The sequence below is a fragment of the Ambystoma mexicanum genome, chromosome 2p (assembly GCF_040938575.1).
Source record: "Ambystoma mexicanum isolate Mex_15411 chromosome 2p, UKY_AmexF1_1, whole genome shotgun sequence".
NCBI classification, from domain to species: Eukaryota; Metazoa; Chordata; class Amphibia; order Caudata; family Ambystomatidae; genus Ambystoma; species Ambystoma mexicanum.
This window is the reverse complement of record NC_090923.1, coordinates 1199932883-1199950576: the sequence shown is the minus strand read 5'-3', so window position 1 is coordinate 1199950576 and position 17694 is coordinate 1199932883. Positions and strand designations below refer to the sequence as shown.

The 17694-nt window shown below is 53.5% G+C and overlaps 1 protein-coding gene across 1 annotated transcript in view; it reads left to right on the top strand.

The window, feature by feature from the left end:
• LOC138567330 (protein bicaudal D homolog 2-like) overlaps nt 1-17694 on the top strand; it is an 801546-nt gene that overhangs the window by 628176 nt on the left and 155676 nt on the right. Inside the window, exon 7 of the mRNA XM_069645428.1 lies at nt 2225-2376. Within this exon, the coding sequence (XP_069501529.1) occupies nt 2225-2376 (152 nt within the window). The remainder of the gene's footprint in view (nt 1-2224; nt 2377-17694) is intronic.

The window sequence follows — 17694 nt, the reverse complement described above, 5'->3', positions numbered from 1 at the left end:
ATCATGTGACTTCCCCCCCTGGGTAGATATAAAGGTTTATTACGAGGGGGACTGCCAGTACTACAAATACATTGGGAGACCAGATTGAGGTATATCACTCGGTCGAGTCCGAATACAAACCTAACACAGAGAATGCAGTGGCTAAGATTGAAAACAGTATGAGATTCTGGGCCAAGCTCCCTTTGACCATGATGGGGAGAGTGGCACTACTAAAAATGGTGCTGCTGCCTAGGTTGTTGCTTTTCTTTGGGAATATACCATACATGATACCTAAGCAATTCTTTGTCAAGCTCGAAAGTATATGTAGAGGGTTCAGATGGCAAAATACTAGGATCAAGGTAGCATTATGGAAGTTGCAAAACATGTACGATCAAGGGGGCATTAAATTGCCCAACTTCGAGACTTGGCCAGCCAACTACAATATGTAGCTAGATTGCTGTCGGAAGACTCAACATCAGAGTCCAGACTGTTGAAGCTCTGAGTGTGACCCGTTTTTCTTAAAAGAATTGATATGGGTGCCGAAGCCACAGCAAGATGGGGGGGGAACAAGACTGCTACACTTAGAATGGAAGATTTGGTGAAGAGCTTGTCGGGTTATGGGGAAGCCGACTCAGTATTCCCCACAAATGCTGCTAGTGGCGCTGAAAGGAGTAAATGAGCCGTTGAGGATGATCATCCGGAAGCATTGGGAACTGATTTGGGCTAGCCACGCTTGGAGACATATGGCAAGAGGGGAAGGCGGTAAAGTTTGACACACTGGAGGAGGACGCCGGTTTACACCAGGGACAATATATCACTCGCACTAGGCTGGAGCGGAAGATAAAAGATATGTGGTCAGAAATAGTGCTGGAGGGTCCGCCCGATACTGCCATAGAAACATTTTATGATATATCAGAAGGTGGCCATGAAGTCTCCCGGATTTATGAACTAATGATGTCAAGAGTGGGGAAGGAGGTGCTCCAGTTGAGACGGGACTGGGAAGAGGAAGCTGAGGAATCTGAGTGACTGGTGGCGGGTGAGGGTTCAGAGATACCATAAAAAAGTTTCTAGGAACGTGAGGTTGCAGCAAATCCAGTTATATATCACTCACAGGGCATATATGACCCCCCAGATGATTTCAAGGTTCAAGAATGCTGGAATACAAACCTGTCCCAAATGTGGGGAGGTGGATGTAGGAATGGTACATATGTTCTGGGCATGCATGGAAATGGGGAGATTTTGGGGGTGAGGGGGAAGTGGCCCATCTCTTGGCCGAGAAAGGGATTAAACTGGAGGTAGATTCATTGTGGGCCTGCATGTTGGGGTGTGGGGGGGTTTCCAGGCCGCGCAAGCTGGCACATTTAAGCAAACTCAAAGACTTAGCCTGTATACTGGTGCAGCGCAGGGTAGCCATGAGCTGGAAAGCAAGAAATAGACCAAGGGTGGAAGCGTGGTGGCATGACCTTCAGAAATGAGTGGATGCGGAAACAGTGGTATGGAGTGAGTCAGCTAACAGGGAAGGAAGAAGAAGCAGAGACATTGAGGGTCTGGAGGCACTTGGTAGCCACTTTGTTAGAGTCAACCCTGACCAGCCATGATGATGAAGACTCTTCAGAGGGTGAGGGGGGGGGGCCGTACCCCAAGATAGGGTGGTCTAAGGTGGTGATGGGGAGTAAGCTCGGGATGGGGGGAGGGTAATGGGACAGCAGTGGATATAATACAATACTGTACATGACATTTGGAAGCTATGATTAATCACTGTTTGGTTTCTTTTGTTTGTTGTTTGTGTATTAAAATCAATAAAACTGTTTTTTTTAAAAAATATGAACCTTTTATGTACTTTGGAAATCATTGGCCACATGTGTAATTAAAAAATAAACAGCGTTTTTTGCATCTTTGTTACGGAACTGAGCGATGCTGAAGCATTTCACGATATATTGTAGTGCACTGGTGAACATAAGATTGGACAATTTTATGCGTTTTGTGCATAATCCATATTGTATCTCCTCTGAGGCTTTTGTAGGTAGAAATTATGGCAAGCACTCAATATCCTTAAAAACTGATGACCGAATTTATTCTTGGACAACCAACATATCTAGGTACAAATCCATGTTCCCTGTCTCTGAAATAGTTTATAGCCTGTTTTTGCTGAGGATATGTGAGCAGGATGGCGCTGTAGTAGGGCATTAAAAGGAATTGCTGTACATTTAATTTTTAAGCCTGTCACTCTTCTTTTTTGGTGCAGACTGCAGAAGTAGCTCTCTCCAATCTGAAGGGGAAATATGAGAATGAAAAGACCCTGATTTCAGAGACCATGCTGAAGCTCAGACATGAGCTAAAAGCTTTGAAGGAAGATGCCGCCACTTTTTCCTCCCTCAGATCAGTGTTTGCCAGCAGGTAGGAGTCCTAAGCCTTTTCTGAATGTGATCAATAGAATGTTTTAGCTTTTACATGCTGTTTTGTAATTGGTTAAGACTGTTTGAGATTTTGTATGTTATTGGTGTGATGTAAAAGGAATACCAGCTTTGACACAAGGACCTAACTGTACAGAACATTGCATCAAAATCATTGAACATGTAATCTGGTTGGCTAGTCCCAGAGTTGTAACGTCTGAATTGATGTTCTGCTTGTCTTTACAGCAATAGAAGCTTATTAGTTTGTTTAATCTTTTTTTGACATGTCACAAACATGAGTTTACACACATGTTTTAGATGTATTTATTTTAATTATTTTTATTGCAATATCATATTACATTCAGCATCTCACTCGACATATCTAATGTTTAAAACAGTTGCCCCAAATTCACCCTCCCACCGCCCCAGCATAACTGTTACCCACCCCCGCCCTGGTAAAGAGTGGTAGAGATTGACAAACCACCATACATTCTTGCTGGTGTTTTCAATAATAAAGTTTTTCACTGTTCTCCTTTCCAGAGCAGAAACATTTTCATTTTTAAGTGTGTGCAGCCTCCATCATACTCTTATCAACCAACCCTGTGTGTCTCTGATCCCCACCTTTCTCATTGGGCTAATATGGTCCATATACGAGTTGCATATTTCTTGAGAAAGGCAGACCATTCCATTTCCCTGGACGGCTGTAAATTGTGCCGGGCCCCAATGATGATTTCCATTTCAAATTTGTCTCTGGCCTTTAGCGCCCACGTTCTTTCACCCTTGAGGGAGTCACTCTTCCATCCAATAACAATACATGCCCTTGCCGCCAAAATGGAGAAGTGGACCATATGTGGTAGACGCATCCACTCACCTTCCACCACCTCTATTCCAAACATTACCAACAGCGGGTCTAAATATCTTTCAACCCCATCCAAGTGCTTAATCCAGCCCAACACTTCCTTACAAAAACATAGTATCCTTGGGCATTCCCACCACATGTGCCAATATGTGTTCCTTTCACCATGTCCACGCCAACAACCAGGGGCCACACCAGGGAACATGTTAGAGGAGCAAACTGGATCATATTGCCATGTATATAGTATCTTACGTCGCGTCCCCTTTCCTGCATACTGTATGGGCGTCCCTCTCTAGTGGGAGATGGAAACTTTTTCACCAGAAAAATCATCTTCCCCTTTAAATTTAGAAGCAGTGGGGGGGTGCAGCCTTGGGAGCATGTGCTCCCCTGACTCCGCCCACCGGTGCCACTCCTCGGTCCTCTTTTCTGCGTCGACCAGAACGGACTGCTTTCACCAGCGCTCCTGGGTTAGGCTACTGGCCTAGTAATTCCACGCGCTCTTCCACAGAGAAATACTTTTCTTTTTCTCTTTCAATTGTCAAGTACTGTTTTGTCTTCTGGCGCCGCTCCTCCCCGGTGCATGTCGCCGACGGCAGGCTTCAGCAGGTGTCCAGCCTGCGAGAGTCCCTTCCCAACGTCCGGGCCCCACGCCCTCTCCTTCCGCTGCCTTGGCCCTGACCACGGCTGGGATGGCTGTACCACGTGCAATGCTCTGACACTGCGTGCCGTCAAGAACAGACTAGCCAGCTGGAGGGAGCTCTTCGGAAGGTTGCCTTCAGAGGACCTAAAAGCGTTAGCGAAGCAGAAGACCAGGCCCATGGTAGGTGCATTTTCTCCACACCCTGCAAAGGCCACTCCTTTCCCAAGAAGCGCACTAGCGGGAGGGACCTAACGTGTCCTATGACCTGCACAGGCACAGAGGCTGCTCCAGCTACCAGCCGAGGGGTCGCAAGATCCTAGCTGTGATTTTGCTGAGGGACCACAAGGTTCTATTACCGGGTCTCAACCCGAGGGACTACGCTCTAACACCGGATTGATGTCTGAGGGGGCGCCTGTATGCAGCACTACCGGATCCACAGCCGAGGGTACTCGGCCTACCAGGCCCCATCCTGAGGTGCAGCGTAGGCCTCAACCTTCACCGCTCCGTGTACTGTAGGAAGCCAGGCCCAGCGCAGCAAGTACCTCGTCACGGGCACGTGGCATGCAGCAAGACAAAATGGGTCTAGCTCCTCTGGGTACAGCTCAGCCCCAGGCGCCCGCGCCAGTGCCTACGACCCATGCCTGACCCAATAACGGCAGCCCCGTCTATGCTGCCGCAGCAGCCTCCGGTGCAGATTATCAGTACGCCACAGCTTTCTGCGCCCAGCACTCCTCTGGCTGCACCAGACCAGCAAGACACAGTGGTGGACACAGATGAGGAGGAGGACCCAGACACTCATCAGCCAAAGCCTTTCTTGAATGGCTGGCGGCCTGGCTGAGTATTTGGGGATCCCACAGCCACCGGTGGAACAACCGGAGGCAGGGATATTGGCAGAGGTTCTCACTCTGCGCCCCACGACTAGAACGGGAATTCCACTGCAGAATGACGTGGTGGCGCTTGGCAAAAAAGAATGGCTCAAGCCACATTATAACCAGCCTACCAAACGGCGTCTTGATGCTAAGTTTAGGCAAGCGGAAGGGACCCCCTCTTACTGTCGGCACACCCCCAGCCGCACTCATCGGTGATAGCAGCAGCATCATTGTACTCTAAGCCTTAATTGTCCTCGGCTACATCAGCCTCAGCACTCCTGGGTAAGGAGGAGAAGATCCTAAAGGCGCTTGGAAAGAAAATCTATTCCAATGCCACTCTCCATCTGTGCCAGTCCAAAGCGGATGCCATGCTGGCAGCGGTCAACCATAGGCTCTGGCGGGAGATCGCTGACTTCCTACTTGACCTCCCTGTGCAGAGCCAGGCTTGCTTCAAGGCTGGGCTGGCCGAAGCCAAAATAGTGGCACAGGACATAATGGAGTCCACTATGGCGCACATTGATACCTCAGGTCGTGCCCTCTGTATTGCTACCGACATGAGAAGCACGGCTTGGCTAAGGGCGACTAAGTACAGCCCTGATGTCCAGGAACGTATACTGGACCTTCCTTTCGAGGGGGGCGATCTGTTCCATTCAACAACGTACAAGGAACTCAATAAGAAAAAGAATAGCTTGCAGACTGCTAAGTCTTAATCCTCGCCCAGTCCACCCCTAAGATATATAGCAAAGTTCACCAGCGCCCAGACAAGGGTCGGTCCTTTGGAGGCTACAGGGGCTTCCAAGAGAGACGGTCCAGACAACCGGACAGGTCCCCGAGCCAGCACAGGTGTAAGCAGCACAAGGTGGGTCACAAGGGCTTTTTCCAGTCCCCCTTAGCCCGAGCCCCAGAGGGCAAGAAATCGTGACACACACCCGGATCCACGAGTCTCCAGTGGGGGGCAGGCTTGCCCTTCACGCTCACTGCCGGCAGATGAGGTTCAGACCCATGGATCCTCTCTGTAGTGTCCACGGGTTTCTGGGTCCCTATCCCTTCTTCTGCTCTCTCCCCCTCTCCGCTCCCACAGATTGGTACAGCAACTTTGTTGGCGGAAATACGCTCGTTCATAGAGAGGCAGTGGAGGAAGTCCCAGCTGGGTCTGGGCTTCTATTCACACATTTTCGCCATACACAAAATGAACCAGGCTGGCCTGAGAGTTATGTTGGACCTTTCCACCTTGAACCTGTCCCTTCCTTTCCTATAGTTCAAGATGGTTACCCCAGCGCTAATAGCTGAGACATTGTGTGCGGGAGACTGGATGTGCGCTCTGGATTTGAAGGATGCCTACCTACACGTCCCGATCTGGCAACCCCATCAGTCCTTAGAAGTTCAGGATCATGGGTTTTTACTTCCAATACAAGGTTTAACCTTTGACCTCAATTCGGCCCCCAGGGTCTTTACAAGACTGATGCATGAGGTTGCAGCCCTACTCTGGGTCTAGTGGCATCACATAACGACTGGCTAGTCAGGGCAAAGTCTGCGGAGGCAGTCCCACACACGGCCTCCGCCCTCATGGATACACTACACGAGCTGGGATTTTCCATCAATCTCAAGAAGTCACAGTTGGTGCCCACGCAGAGTCTAACCTTCCTGGGCCTTATCTGGAATACGAGATCGGAGAGGATTTTCTCCTCAGTGGACCAGATTGCAGCCATCAAGAGGGCCACAGGGCATTTTCTCAGCAGAGCAGTGACTTTGGCATGGTGATACCAACACCTCTTGGGCATCATGGTGGCATGTCTCCTGGCAGTGCCTCATACGAGGATCAAAATGAGGTGAGTGCAGTTGCACTTCGCAGCCTACTGGAGTCAGGAGAAGGGTTCCCAGGCAGAGCAGGTCAGCATCCCACATAATATCCACCAGGACCTTGTCGGGTGGAGCACAGACCACAACCTGCGGATAGGCAGGACCTCCCGTCCTCCAGCACATCAGATCACCATCACCACGGACTCATCCCTAGAGGGCTGGTGAGCTACCTTGGTCAGCCACAGCATCCACGGGGTATGGTCCTGTTAGGAGCAGGCGGCCCACACCAACAGGCAAGAGATGATGGCCATCTCGCTCTCAAAGCCTACTTCCCGATCAGTGGCAAAGTGATCCTCATTCAAACGGACAGCTCCACCAGCATGTATTACATCAACAAGCAAGGTGGCACCAGGCCTCCTCCCCTCTGCACCCTAGCAGTCAACATTTGGGCGTGGGCTCTGGTAAACAACATGCACTTGGCAGCAATACACCTCCCGAGGGAGTCCAACCTGGAGGTGGACACGCTCAGCAGGCTGGGTGCGGACAACTACGAATGGCAGTTGGACAAACAGGTCCTTCAGGGGATCTTCAACAAGTGGGGTCATCCTCAGGTGGATCTCTTCGCCACAGGAGATGGTCCAAGAGGAGGTGCCCTGAGTTCTCTGGGCGACACGATGCACTTCCAGTGAACAATATGAACGTGTATGCCTTCCCTTCCACTCCCCTGGTCGACAGGGTAATCTGCAAGATCAAGGAAACCCGGCACCTCCGTATGATCCTGATAGCTCTGTGGTGGCCAGCAAGGCCATGGTTCTCGGAACTACTCAGCCTGTCGCATCAGGCCCCGGTGCACCTTCCGCTGGGCCCAGCACACCTGCTCTCTCAGCAGGGAGGAACGGTCATCCACCACACCCCTCAGAAGTTAGCCCTTGCAGCGTGGTTCCTGAACAAGTCACCCTGGGGTGTCTGCATTTCACAAGCTAACCATGACATTATACAAGGGGCTAGGTGCAGTGCTACCAGGAACCAGTACAAAAGCAAGTGGAACAGATTTGTCACTGGGCGGAATCGAAGGAGGTCGATCCGTTGACCTGCACGCTGGACGACGTGCTGTCCCTCGGGGGTGGAGGTAGACAGATGCTGCACCTATCTGGCGGCCATTGGAGCCTGCAGGAACTCGGAGGGGGAGGTATTTTCATCCTTCAATCTAGTGGTTAAAAGACACTTGGCGGGCCTGACCAGGCTTTATCCGCCTATGTTATTTTGTTACTTGGCATTTATAATTTATATAGCGCCTTATGTATCATTGGTATGTCCTCAAAGCACTGGTAGGTTGTGCACCCTCGGGAACTGCAGTTAGTCAGTAGAGAGAGAGTCGTATGGTGCGTGGGCGCACCGGATATGTTCACCGGGTGTTCCCCACGCCTGAGAGGATAATGTTCCTCTGCAAGGCAGTGTGGCACTTCCAGGCCAACTCGACCACCTCGGCATGGTGGTTCCAGCACATTCTGGGCGTGATGGCTTCCTGCATGCTGACTGTACAGCACACCCTTTTGCCCGATCTTCTCTGGTGGCTGATGGATTGCAATGTTTCAGTGGGAGCCCCCTTCACCTGTCCGGAGCCTTCCCTGGTGGTGACGACAGACTCCTCTCTTTTGGGCTGGTGGGCTACTTTGGAGGGCTGTGTAATTCATGGAGCATGGTTCAGGACGGAAGCCCTTCTACATTTCAATCTGCTCGAGCTCCGGCAGTGAGCCTGGCCCTCAAGGTTTTTTTTCCGTTAATCAGGGACAAGTCAGTTCTGGACAGGACGGACAATTCTACCACCCTGTTCTACCTGAACAAGCAGGTGGCACTCGTTCCCCCCTCTTATGCATAGAGGCGGTTTTGATCTGGAAAGGGCCCTTACGGAGAGACTTTGGATTTCAGCAGTTCAACTACCGAGGGACAGCAATGTTGAAGCGGACCATCTGAGTCGCTTGGCGTTTAACACCCTGCGAGTGGTAGCTGCACGGCGACTCCTTATTGCCCCTGTTCCAGCGTTGGGGGTTCGCAGACCTGTATTATTTTGCATCCCCTTGGAATGCCAAGTGCCCCCAGTTTGCATCATGGGCACGTCGGGGGTCTCTGAGAGATGCCTTCCAGATCTGTTGGCACAGCTGCAGGTGTTAGGCATTCCTGCCCACCCTCCAACACACTCTCCACAGGTTCCAGGCCTGAGTGGGTTGCAACTGGCCTTCGAGACCCTGGTTTTCAGATCCGCTGCAGTAGTGCTCTCAGGATCCTGTCCATCTTCCAATCCCCAGAAGGGGCTTCCTGACGCAGAAGGGAGGGGCAGTTGAGCATCCCGACATGCCCAAACTGGCCCTGGTAGCCTGGTTCTTGATCAGCTGAATAGACTAGCCAGGTGGAGGGAGCTCTTCCAGAGGTTGCCTCCAGAGGATCTCAAAAACTTTGTGAAACATTGAACCAGGCCCAAGGTAGGGCCGATATTCTCCAACGCACCCGCAAGGGAGACTCCTTCCCAAGGACTCTCCCGCACGGGAGGGACCGGTCAGGTCCTTCTACCAGCACGTGCACCGAGGCTGCTTCAGCTACCGGCCTCCTACTTGAGGGATCCTCCCGGTCACAGTAGAGGAACCGGAAGGGTCTTTTACCCGGTCTCTACCCGAGAGGCTCCGCCCTTTTACCGGCACCATGACCGAGGGGCTACGCCCTAATACCGGCAAAATGTACAAGGGGGCACTTAAACGCAGCTCTACCGACCCCCGGGTCGATGGTGTCGCACCTACCGGGCCTAGGCCCGAGGAGCAGGGTAGGCCTTGTGATCCACACGCAAGAGTCTGGGAGGAGGCCGGGCCCAGCGGGCCAAGCAACACGTTGCAGGCATGTTGCAGACAGCTTGACAAAATGCCCGCCGCTAGAAAGAGGCACCAGTCCGACGCCATTCGGTGAGGAACGAGTATCGAGGTGGGACTGGCCTCATCCAGGTACCGTGGCCTACAGTCTACCCCTCATTTGCGCAGGGCAGCTTTCTTTTGCGTCCATATGGACAGAGTACGCAGCGACTCCAGCAGCTCCCTGCTACCCCGTCGGCACACCCTACCACCTCTTTGGCCAGTGAGGAGGTGCTCTTCGAGAAGTTACTCGGCCTCATGAAGTCACCTCAGATGGGGGTTACCATCAAAGACGCCATCAGGGAAGTCATTCTCGCCATGCTAGCGGCACCATAGACTCCTTCATCGGACCCCCAGGCCCCGGTGCAGCCGCCTCCTCCGGCTCCACAGCCAGCTCCGCAACCTCTGCCACCTCCTCAGCCTCTGGCTGCTGTCCTTGTACCCCAGTCTCCGTCGCCATCTACTACTCTTCCTCCTCCAAAGGATCCTCCAGATCCGCAAGATACGGACGAGGAGGGGGATCCGGACACACCATCCTCTGCCAGGACCTTCCACAAACGTCTTGCTGGGCTGGCGGAGCACCTGGGCCTTCCCCAAACCAAGGTCGAGCAGCCGGCGGGGGGGGGGGGGGGGTTGGCTGAAGTCCTCACACAACGCCCCCCCTGCCAAATCGGGGATTCCGATGCAGACTGATGTAGTCTCCCTGGCCAGGAAGGGCTTGCTCAAACCCCACTCGGCCCAGCCGGTAAAGCGACGCCTGGACGCCACATACAGGCAGGTGGAAGGGGGAAACACTTGTGCCCTCGGCCCACCCTCAGCCACACTCCTCTGATCGCTGCAGCATCACTATACTCCAAGCCCCAGTCCTCAGCCTTGTCCTCTGTGGCGCTGCTAGGCAAGGAGAAGATCTTGGAGGCGTATGGCAAGAAACTCTATTCCAAAACCTCTTTACATCTGTCAGGCCAATGCCGATGCCATACTGGCAGCCGCCAACCAAAATTATGGCGGGAAATCGCGGACTTCCTCCCGGAACTCCCCACCCAGAGCCAATCACGCTGGTGGCGCATGACCTCATGGAAACCACAGTGACCCATATTGACACCTCTGGCTGTGCCATCCGCATTGCCACAGACATGAGAAGGACAGCCTGGCTCCGGGCAACAAAATTCATCCCGGATGTCCAGGAACGCATACTAGATCTACCATTCGAGGGGGGGACCTCTTCCACTCTACGGACGAAGAGCTGGACAAGAAGAAAAACAGCTCATAAACAGCAAAGTCTTTGTCCATCCTTACAAAGACCACGCCCAAATTGTACACTGAATCTCTGCAGCACTCAGAAAGTGGTCGTACATACGGAGGGTTCCGTGGCTTCCAGGAACGCAGATCCAGGCAGCCGGACCGCTCACTGTCTCAGCACCGGCGCAAGCAACAAAAAGGGGGAGGGTAAGGGCTTTTCCAGTCCCCCTCCTCTGCAACAGCCTCCGAGGGAAAGAAGGCATGACACGCCCCTTCGGGTCCACGTGTCTACGGTGGGGGGCAGGCTTGCTCTCCGTGCACATTTCTGGTGCCAGAATTTCGCAGACCCCTGGATCCTCTGTAGTATCCATGGGGTACCGCCTTCCTATCCCAGCATCCACCCCCACAGGTTGGGACAGCAACTATTTTGGCAGAGATCCGGTTGCTCGTAGAGAGCAAGCCAGTCGAAGTTCCAGCCTCCCAGCTTTTACTCCAGAATTTTCACCATTCAGAAGAACCAGGAGGGCTTGAGAGTTGTGCTGGACCTTTCCACCCTCAATCTCTCCCTACCCCTACAAAAATTCAAGATGGTTACGCCAGCTTTTATAGCGGAGACATTGGACATTGGACAAGGGAGACCGGATGTGCTCCCTGGATCTGAAGGACGCGTACCTACACGTCCCGTTTCAGGGCTACATCTCCGGAAACGATTCATCACTCTTTGCATGCCCTTATGAACACATTGCACGATCTGGGCTTCTCGCTCAATCTCAAGAAGTCACAGCTGCAGCCTAAGCAGACGCTGACATTTTTGGGGCCTCATCTGGGACACGTGCTCCGAGAAAGTAATTCCGTCGGAGGACAAAATCTCGGCCATCAAGAGGGCCACCACCCACTTCCTCAGCAGAGAAGTGACCTCGGCATGGTGGTTCCAGCTTCTCCTGGGTCTTCTGGCAGCAGTCTTATTAGCCGTTCCGCACACGAGACTAAGGATGAGGAGGATTCAGCTGCACTTCGTGGCCTCATGGAACCAGGAGCGGGGCTCTCAATCCGGGATTATCAACGTTCCTCCCTCTATCCACTCGGACCTGTCTTGGTGGTCCAGAGACTGCAACCTGTGGACGGGCAAGCCCTTCGGACGCCCTCTCCGCAGGCCACCATCATCACGAATTACTCGCTCGAGGGCTGGGAAGCCACCCTGGACGATCTCTCGGTCCACGGCACCTGGACTCGACAGGAGCAGGAATACCACATCAATTGGCTATATCTGAACACCATCGGGCTAGCGCTCAGGGCATTCCTACCACTTCTCAGCGGCAAGGTTGTCCTCATCCATACGGACAACTCGACCAGCATGTACTACGTCAACAAGCAGGGAGGCACCAGATCCCCTCCTCTGTGGAGATTGGTGATCAGGATGTGGGAGTGGGCCCTGGAAAACTACTTTTACCTCACGTCAGTCCTTCCCGGGGGAATCCAACCTGGAAGCGGACAGGCTCAGCAGGCTGCGGGCGGACAATTACGAGTGGCAGCTAAACTACCTCGTTATTCAGAAGATTTTCAACCAGTGGGGCCACCCCCAGGTGGATCTCTTTGCCATCTGGCACAACTAGAAGTGTCTCCAGTTCACATCCTGGAAAGGTCAGGTCCCCGGTTACCTGGGCGACGCATTTCACCTGCAGTGGACCGGCATGAAAGCCTACGCCTTTCCGCCCACTCCCCTGATTCACATGGTAATTTGCATTATCAAGGAGTCTTGCCAATTCCTCATTCTAATTGCTCCATGGTGGCTGGCCAGGCCATGGTTTTCGGAGCTGCTCAGTCTCTCGGAAGTACCCCCGTTTCACCTCCCGACAGGCCCAGCACATCTAATGGATCAGCAGGGGGGCCGAGTCATTCACCCTGCGCCAGCGAAACTAGCCCTTACAGCGTGGTACCTGAGCAGGTAACTCTTCGCTACCTTAGCCTCTCACTGGCCAATCTGGAGATCATACAGGGCGCCAGGAGCAAAGCTACCAGGGCCCAGTACAACAGCAAATGGACCAGATTCGGCCACTGGGCAGACTCCAAGGGGATCGACCCCCCCCCCCCCTGGCGTGCACCCTGGATGACGTGCTCTTTTTCGGCGCACCTCGCTCACTCAGGCGTTCAGGTGGACACCTGCCGCACATACCTCGCAGCCATTGGGTCTTAGAGGAACTCGGAGGAGGGCATTTTCTCCTCTTCCAGCCCTATCGTCAAGAAACATCTGACGGAACTCGCAAGGTTCTACCCGCCCGTGAAGAGACCACACCCGGTGTTAGAGCTTAACATAGTCTTGGGCGCCCTGGCGCACAAACAGTTCAAGCCAATGGCGTCCGTGGACATCAGGCTGGTTACCATCAGGCTGGTTACCATCAAGATGGCCTTACTGGTCGGCCTCATCTCGGCTCATAGAGTCAGCAAAATCCAGGCACTGGTCGCCTCTGAGCCATATACCACCTTTCACAAGGACAAGGTAGTCCTGCGGACACACAGGCATTTCTTCCCAAGATTCCTTCTGCTTTCCACTTGAACGAGGAAATAGTCCTTCCTACGTTTTCCCCCGATCCCAAGGACGAAGCACAGAGTGCTGCACTGCCTGGACGTCGGGCGTTCCCTGAAATTCTACTTGGACAGGACCAAGGGCTTCCGCAAATCGGACTCCTTGTTTGTCACCTTTGGGGGCTCAAGACCAGGCTATAAGGCCTCTAAGGCTTCCATATCCCTCTGGATGGTCTCCGGCCTTCAAAGAAGCGTATCCGGGCCAGCACAAGCCGCTCCCGGCCAACATGCATGCTCATGCAGTCAGGGCCAAGGCAATGGCCATCGCATTCCAGCGCCATGTTCCTTGGCAAGTCATAAGCAAGGCCGCCACCTGGGCCTCTCCCTCGGCTTTCTGCAAGCATTACTGTTTGGATGCCGGCTATAGATCTGATGCGGCTTTCGGACAGGCAATTCTCGGGAACCTCTTTGCTTAAGGAGGGTCTCCTCTCCACCGTGGGGCTACAATCAGTTGTAATCGCCCATACAGTATGGAGGAAAGGGGACGGGACGTAAGAGTAATTATAAGTTACTCAGTGTAGTGACTAACATACTCTCAGTCCATAGTCCCCTTTCCTCCATATGTCCCACCAGCCTCCACCCTAATAATAATGGTGTCATTAGGCAATGTTAAATCTTACTCCTACGTCCTGTCCCCTTTCCTCCATACTTATGGGACATCTCTCTGTCCTGTGGGACGGGACCGGAGCAATTTGTAAAAAGCATCCAAAATTTTTTTGAAAAATGTTTTCTTCCTCTTTCTTGCGTGGGGTCCGGCACGCGGCCGTAACCCCACCCACCTTGGCTCCGCCCCACGCATCGCCCATCAGTCCTTTTCTCCGCTCGTTCGGGACTGGACGCCCTTGCATCCTCGGAAGATTTTCTTCCCTTTTTTCCTCTCTGGCTCTCGCTAGCGATCGTGTACTAGTCTGTCTGTCGTTCAAACTAGACTTTCCAGATAGTTCGTGTCACCGACGCTTCGCGAGGGCGGATCCCCATCCTCTTTGTTTAGAGTGTTTGGGTCCGGATCACTGTTGGGACTCCTGTTTTTACTGCGACTCCCTTTCTGTCCGGGCACTTCAACGTCGGTTGGAACGGTGGGAGGAGGTGTTCCGACAAACTCTTCCTTCGCATTTTCAGGCGTTCATTGACGAAAAGAAGAAACGTGCTTTTCAGAGCACCCCGGCCGGGGGTACCTTTCCAGGTTCCTCCCGGGCCGGGAGGAGCGTTGATCGCTCTGTCACCGGGGATTGCCCTGAGGTGCCCGTTGGGCCTAATAATTGTACAAGAGTTTTCTCTGAGGGTCTCCGTAAGGGGCCTGTCTATACCGGATCATGCTCCGAGGCCCCTCCTGTGGGGGCTGTTTGTAGACCCAGTTCTACTGAGTCGTGGGGTACCGGAGCTCGCTGAGGCCTCTCTTTCGGCTTCCCTCAAGAATAAGACCGGGGTGCACCCCGAGGCCTTGGTTGGGCTTGGTGTCACCGAACGGATGTTAGAGGCCCGCGCGGATAAGGCTGTTACTGGACCTGGGTCTGAGGTCCCTCGTACAGAGGCTAAAGCTACCAACAGTTCTGAGAGGCCTGATGAGGCCTTATCGGTGAAGGTTGTTTCTCACCGTTCCCGCTCTTGCGGCAACACCAGATCTGTTGAGGTGGCAAGGAAGGAAAGTTCTTCTTTTACCGGCAATGCCGAGGTCCTTCTTGGGAAGGCTAATTTGGCGGTTGGTATGTCGCAGAAACATTCCAGGCCTCATAGTACCAGCTCTGCCGAGGTTCCTTATGTTAAGGCTAAAGTTAAGACCCCTGATCCATCGACGGGTACCCCTGCCTCACTTTCTCACGTGCCGCTGTTCCCCTCAGGCGATGCCAAAATGGCGCCCGTTCCCGTCACGACTGCGGCGGCCATTTTGGGTGCTACCCTACAACTACACCATCGGCCTCAGGTGTAGGGCTTGGTTCTGTGGGTGAACATAGTTCCTTGTGCGCATCCTTATCGGTCAGTTTATGATTGGAACGCTCGGATGCCCCTTCCGCACAATGTTTTGTTACCTGCGGGGTCGGCACCTTTGATTTATGTGGATACGTCGGTGGAGGGGCCGGTGTGGCACCCTTCCCCGTTACATCCCTGGAATTATCCTCCTCGTGAGAGGCCTCCTCAGGTTCCAAAGCAGTCCCCGGAGGATGCCTTTTTCGTTAAATTTCAAACGCTCATGCGTACCGACCCCATGAGGGAATATTTCAAAGGGCTTTTTAGAGAGATATATCTGCCCGCGCCTCCAGCTCCACCCGTTCCTCAGGTGGTTCCGCCGGCGCCTCCCTTGCCTACGGTGCCTTCCCTGACTCTTCCGCCTTTGCCCCCATTGTCCCCGTGGACAAGGCAGCGAGCGGCTCAGCAGGATCCTGACCTGTCGGATGACACGCAAGGCGATCAGGACGAGGACCTGCCCCGCTCTATTAGAGCTTTTCATGACCGGGTACTGGACATGTGCTTCTTAGATGTTCCGGTGCCCGAGGCACCCGCTCCGCAGGATGGCATGCTTTCTGGGGCGTTCACCCTGTCTCCTTTGGAGCGTACCAGCCTGTTCTTGCTGAAGGACGTTCTGGCCGAGGTCCGCAGGGTCTGGGAAAAGCCACACTCTGGACTTTTTCGTCAATAAGAAAATTGACGCGCGATACAGGCTGCATACTTCGGAAGAGGTGGCCCTATCATCTTGTCGGCCCGCCTCCTCCACAGTTGTGACTGCGGCCACTTTGCAGTCCAGGACTGCAGCATCCTCTTCCACGATGGCTACTCAAGTTCTGGGAAACGAGAATAAGCTCTTTGACTCCCTTGGGAGAAAAATGTTCGCCAACTTGGCCTTGCAACTCGGGCAGGCCAATGCCGAACTGGTGTTAGCGGGGGCTAATATGCGGATGTGGAAAGGTCTGTCGGAGTTTGAGGCGTTCATCCCGGCTGAGAAGCTGGAAGACTTTAAGGCGGGATTATCCGACGCCAGGGTCTTGGCCCAGGATCTCCTGGAGGCTGCGGCTCATCACGTAGACACCTCGGCTCGGGGCCCAATGCTGGGGGTTGATACCTCATGGCAGGCGTGGCTGCATGCCACTAAATTCTCAAAAGAGGTGCAGGACAAGGTGTTGGACCTTCCGTTCGATGGTAAGGAGCTCTTTCATTCTACAACAGATTTAGAGCTCACCAAGATGAAGGCTAGCACTCGGACCGCTAAGTCCTTGTCGGTCCTTGTTAAGACACCTTTCAAAACCCAGAGACCGTTGGCGCAAAGCCGACCCTCCTCTGGCTTTAGGGGCTTCTCCAGCATGGGGTCTGGCATGGATTCACATGCTCATGAATATTCCCCGACGTCAGGCTGGGAATCCTCGGTAAAGAAAAAATCAGTATCAGTTTCCTTTCTGATCTGTCTTTCTTAGTAGTAACCAATCACTGATCTCTGGGTTATACTGCCCCCAGCCAATGACTGCCCTCTCCCTAAACCCCGCCTCTGGCAGCCATCCTCAGATCTTTACCGCACGCTCAAGTGTTGGGAGTCCTCGTGCGTTAGCTCAAGTTTTTTCTGCGTTTTCGTGCTTTTTCAGGAGATGTTCTCATTTTTTTCGGTTTAATCGAGCCTCAAGCTCCACCGTTTCTACTTCCGATATCGGGGACCCGTTTCGGAATCCTTCTACGCCCCTCAAGGGTGAAGTTTTCGTCGAGTTTATGCTTCTTGGAGGATTCCGGAAGATCTACGGCCTACCTCAACGGACAAGGCGCAGGACAAGGGAAGCTAGACCCCTGGATCCAAGCTGTTCAGGTGCTCCCCTGGATGCGGATTACAAAACGTTTTCAAGGACGACGAGCATTCGCAATGTCTCTACTGCCTTCATGAGGACAAGACGCACGTGGAGAAGGACTGTGCGTTCTGCAAGAACCTTTCGGAACGGACCAAACAAGATCGTCGTTCCCGCCTCGCCGCCTGGCTGGAGAAGGGCACAGCAGGTGAGAAGACGAAGAAAAAGTCTGAGAGGGCTTCTAAGACATGTGAGGGTGCCCCAGGGATGGGGGCCCAACAGAAGGCCAAGCACTGCGAGTCTGCGGGCACCGGGAGCGCCAAAAGGTCGGGCTCTTCAGCTGCCAGGCAGGGCGTGACTTCCCCGGCACGTTCAACCACGAGCCAGCGCTCTGGTTTGGGGAAGAGGAAGTCCGAGAACCCGGGTAAGCTGCTGGAGCGGCCCCGGTCGATCTCGAAGGGGGAGCGAGGCGCTGACCCTCCCCCCCCCCCCCCAAGGCAAAGGCCCAGGACGCACCTAAGGTGGTGTGAGGGCTTTGATCTAGCCGGCAAGGGCCTCTATCGAAGTGGTCGCTGCGACCCTGGCGAAGCCGGCTGAGACTACGCCAGTGGAAACGGCCTCTGGGCCCAGAGTATCCCTGCCACCGCGGAGGGATTCCTCTTTCCAGCCCATCGTTA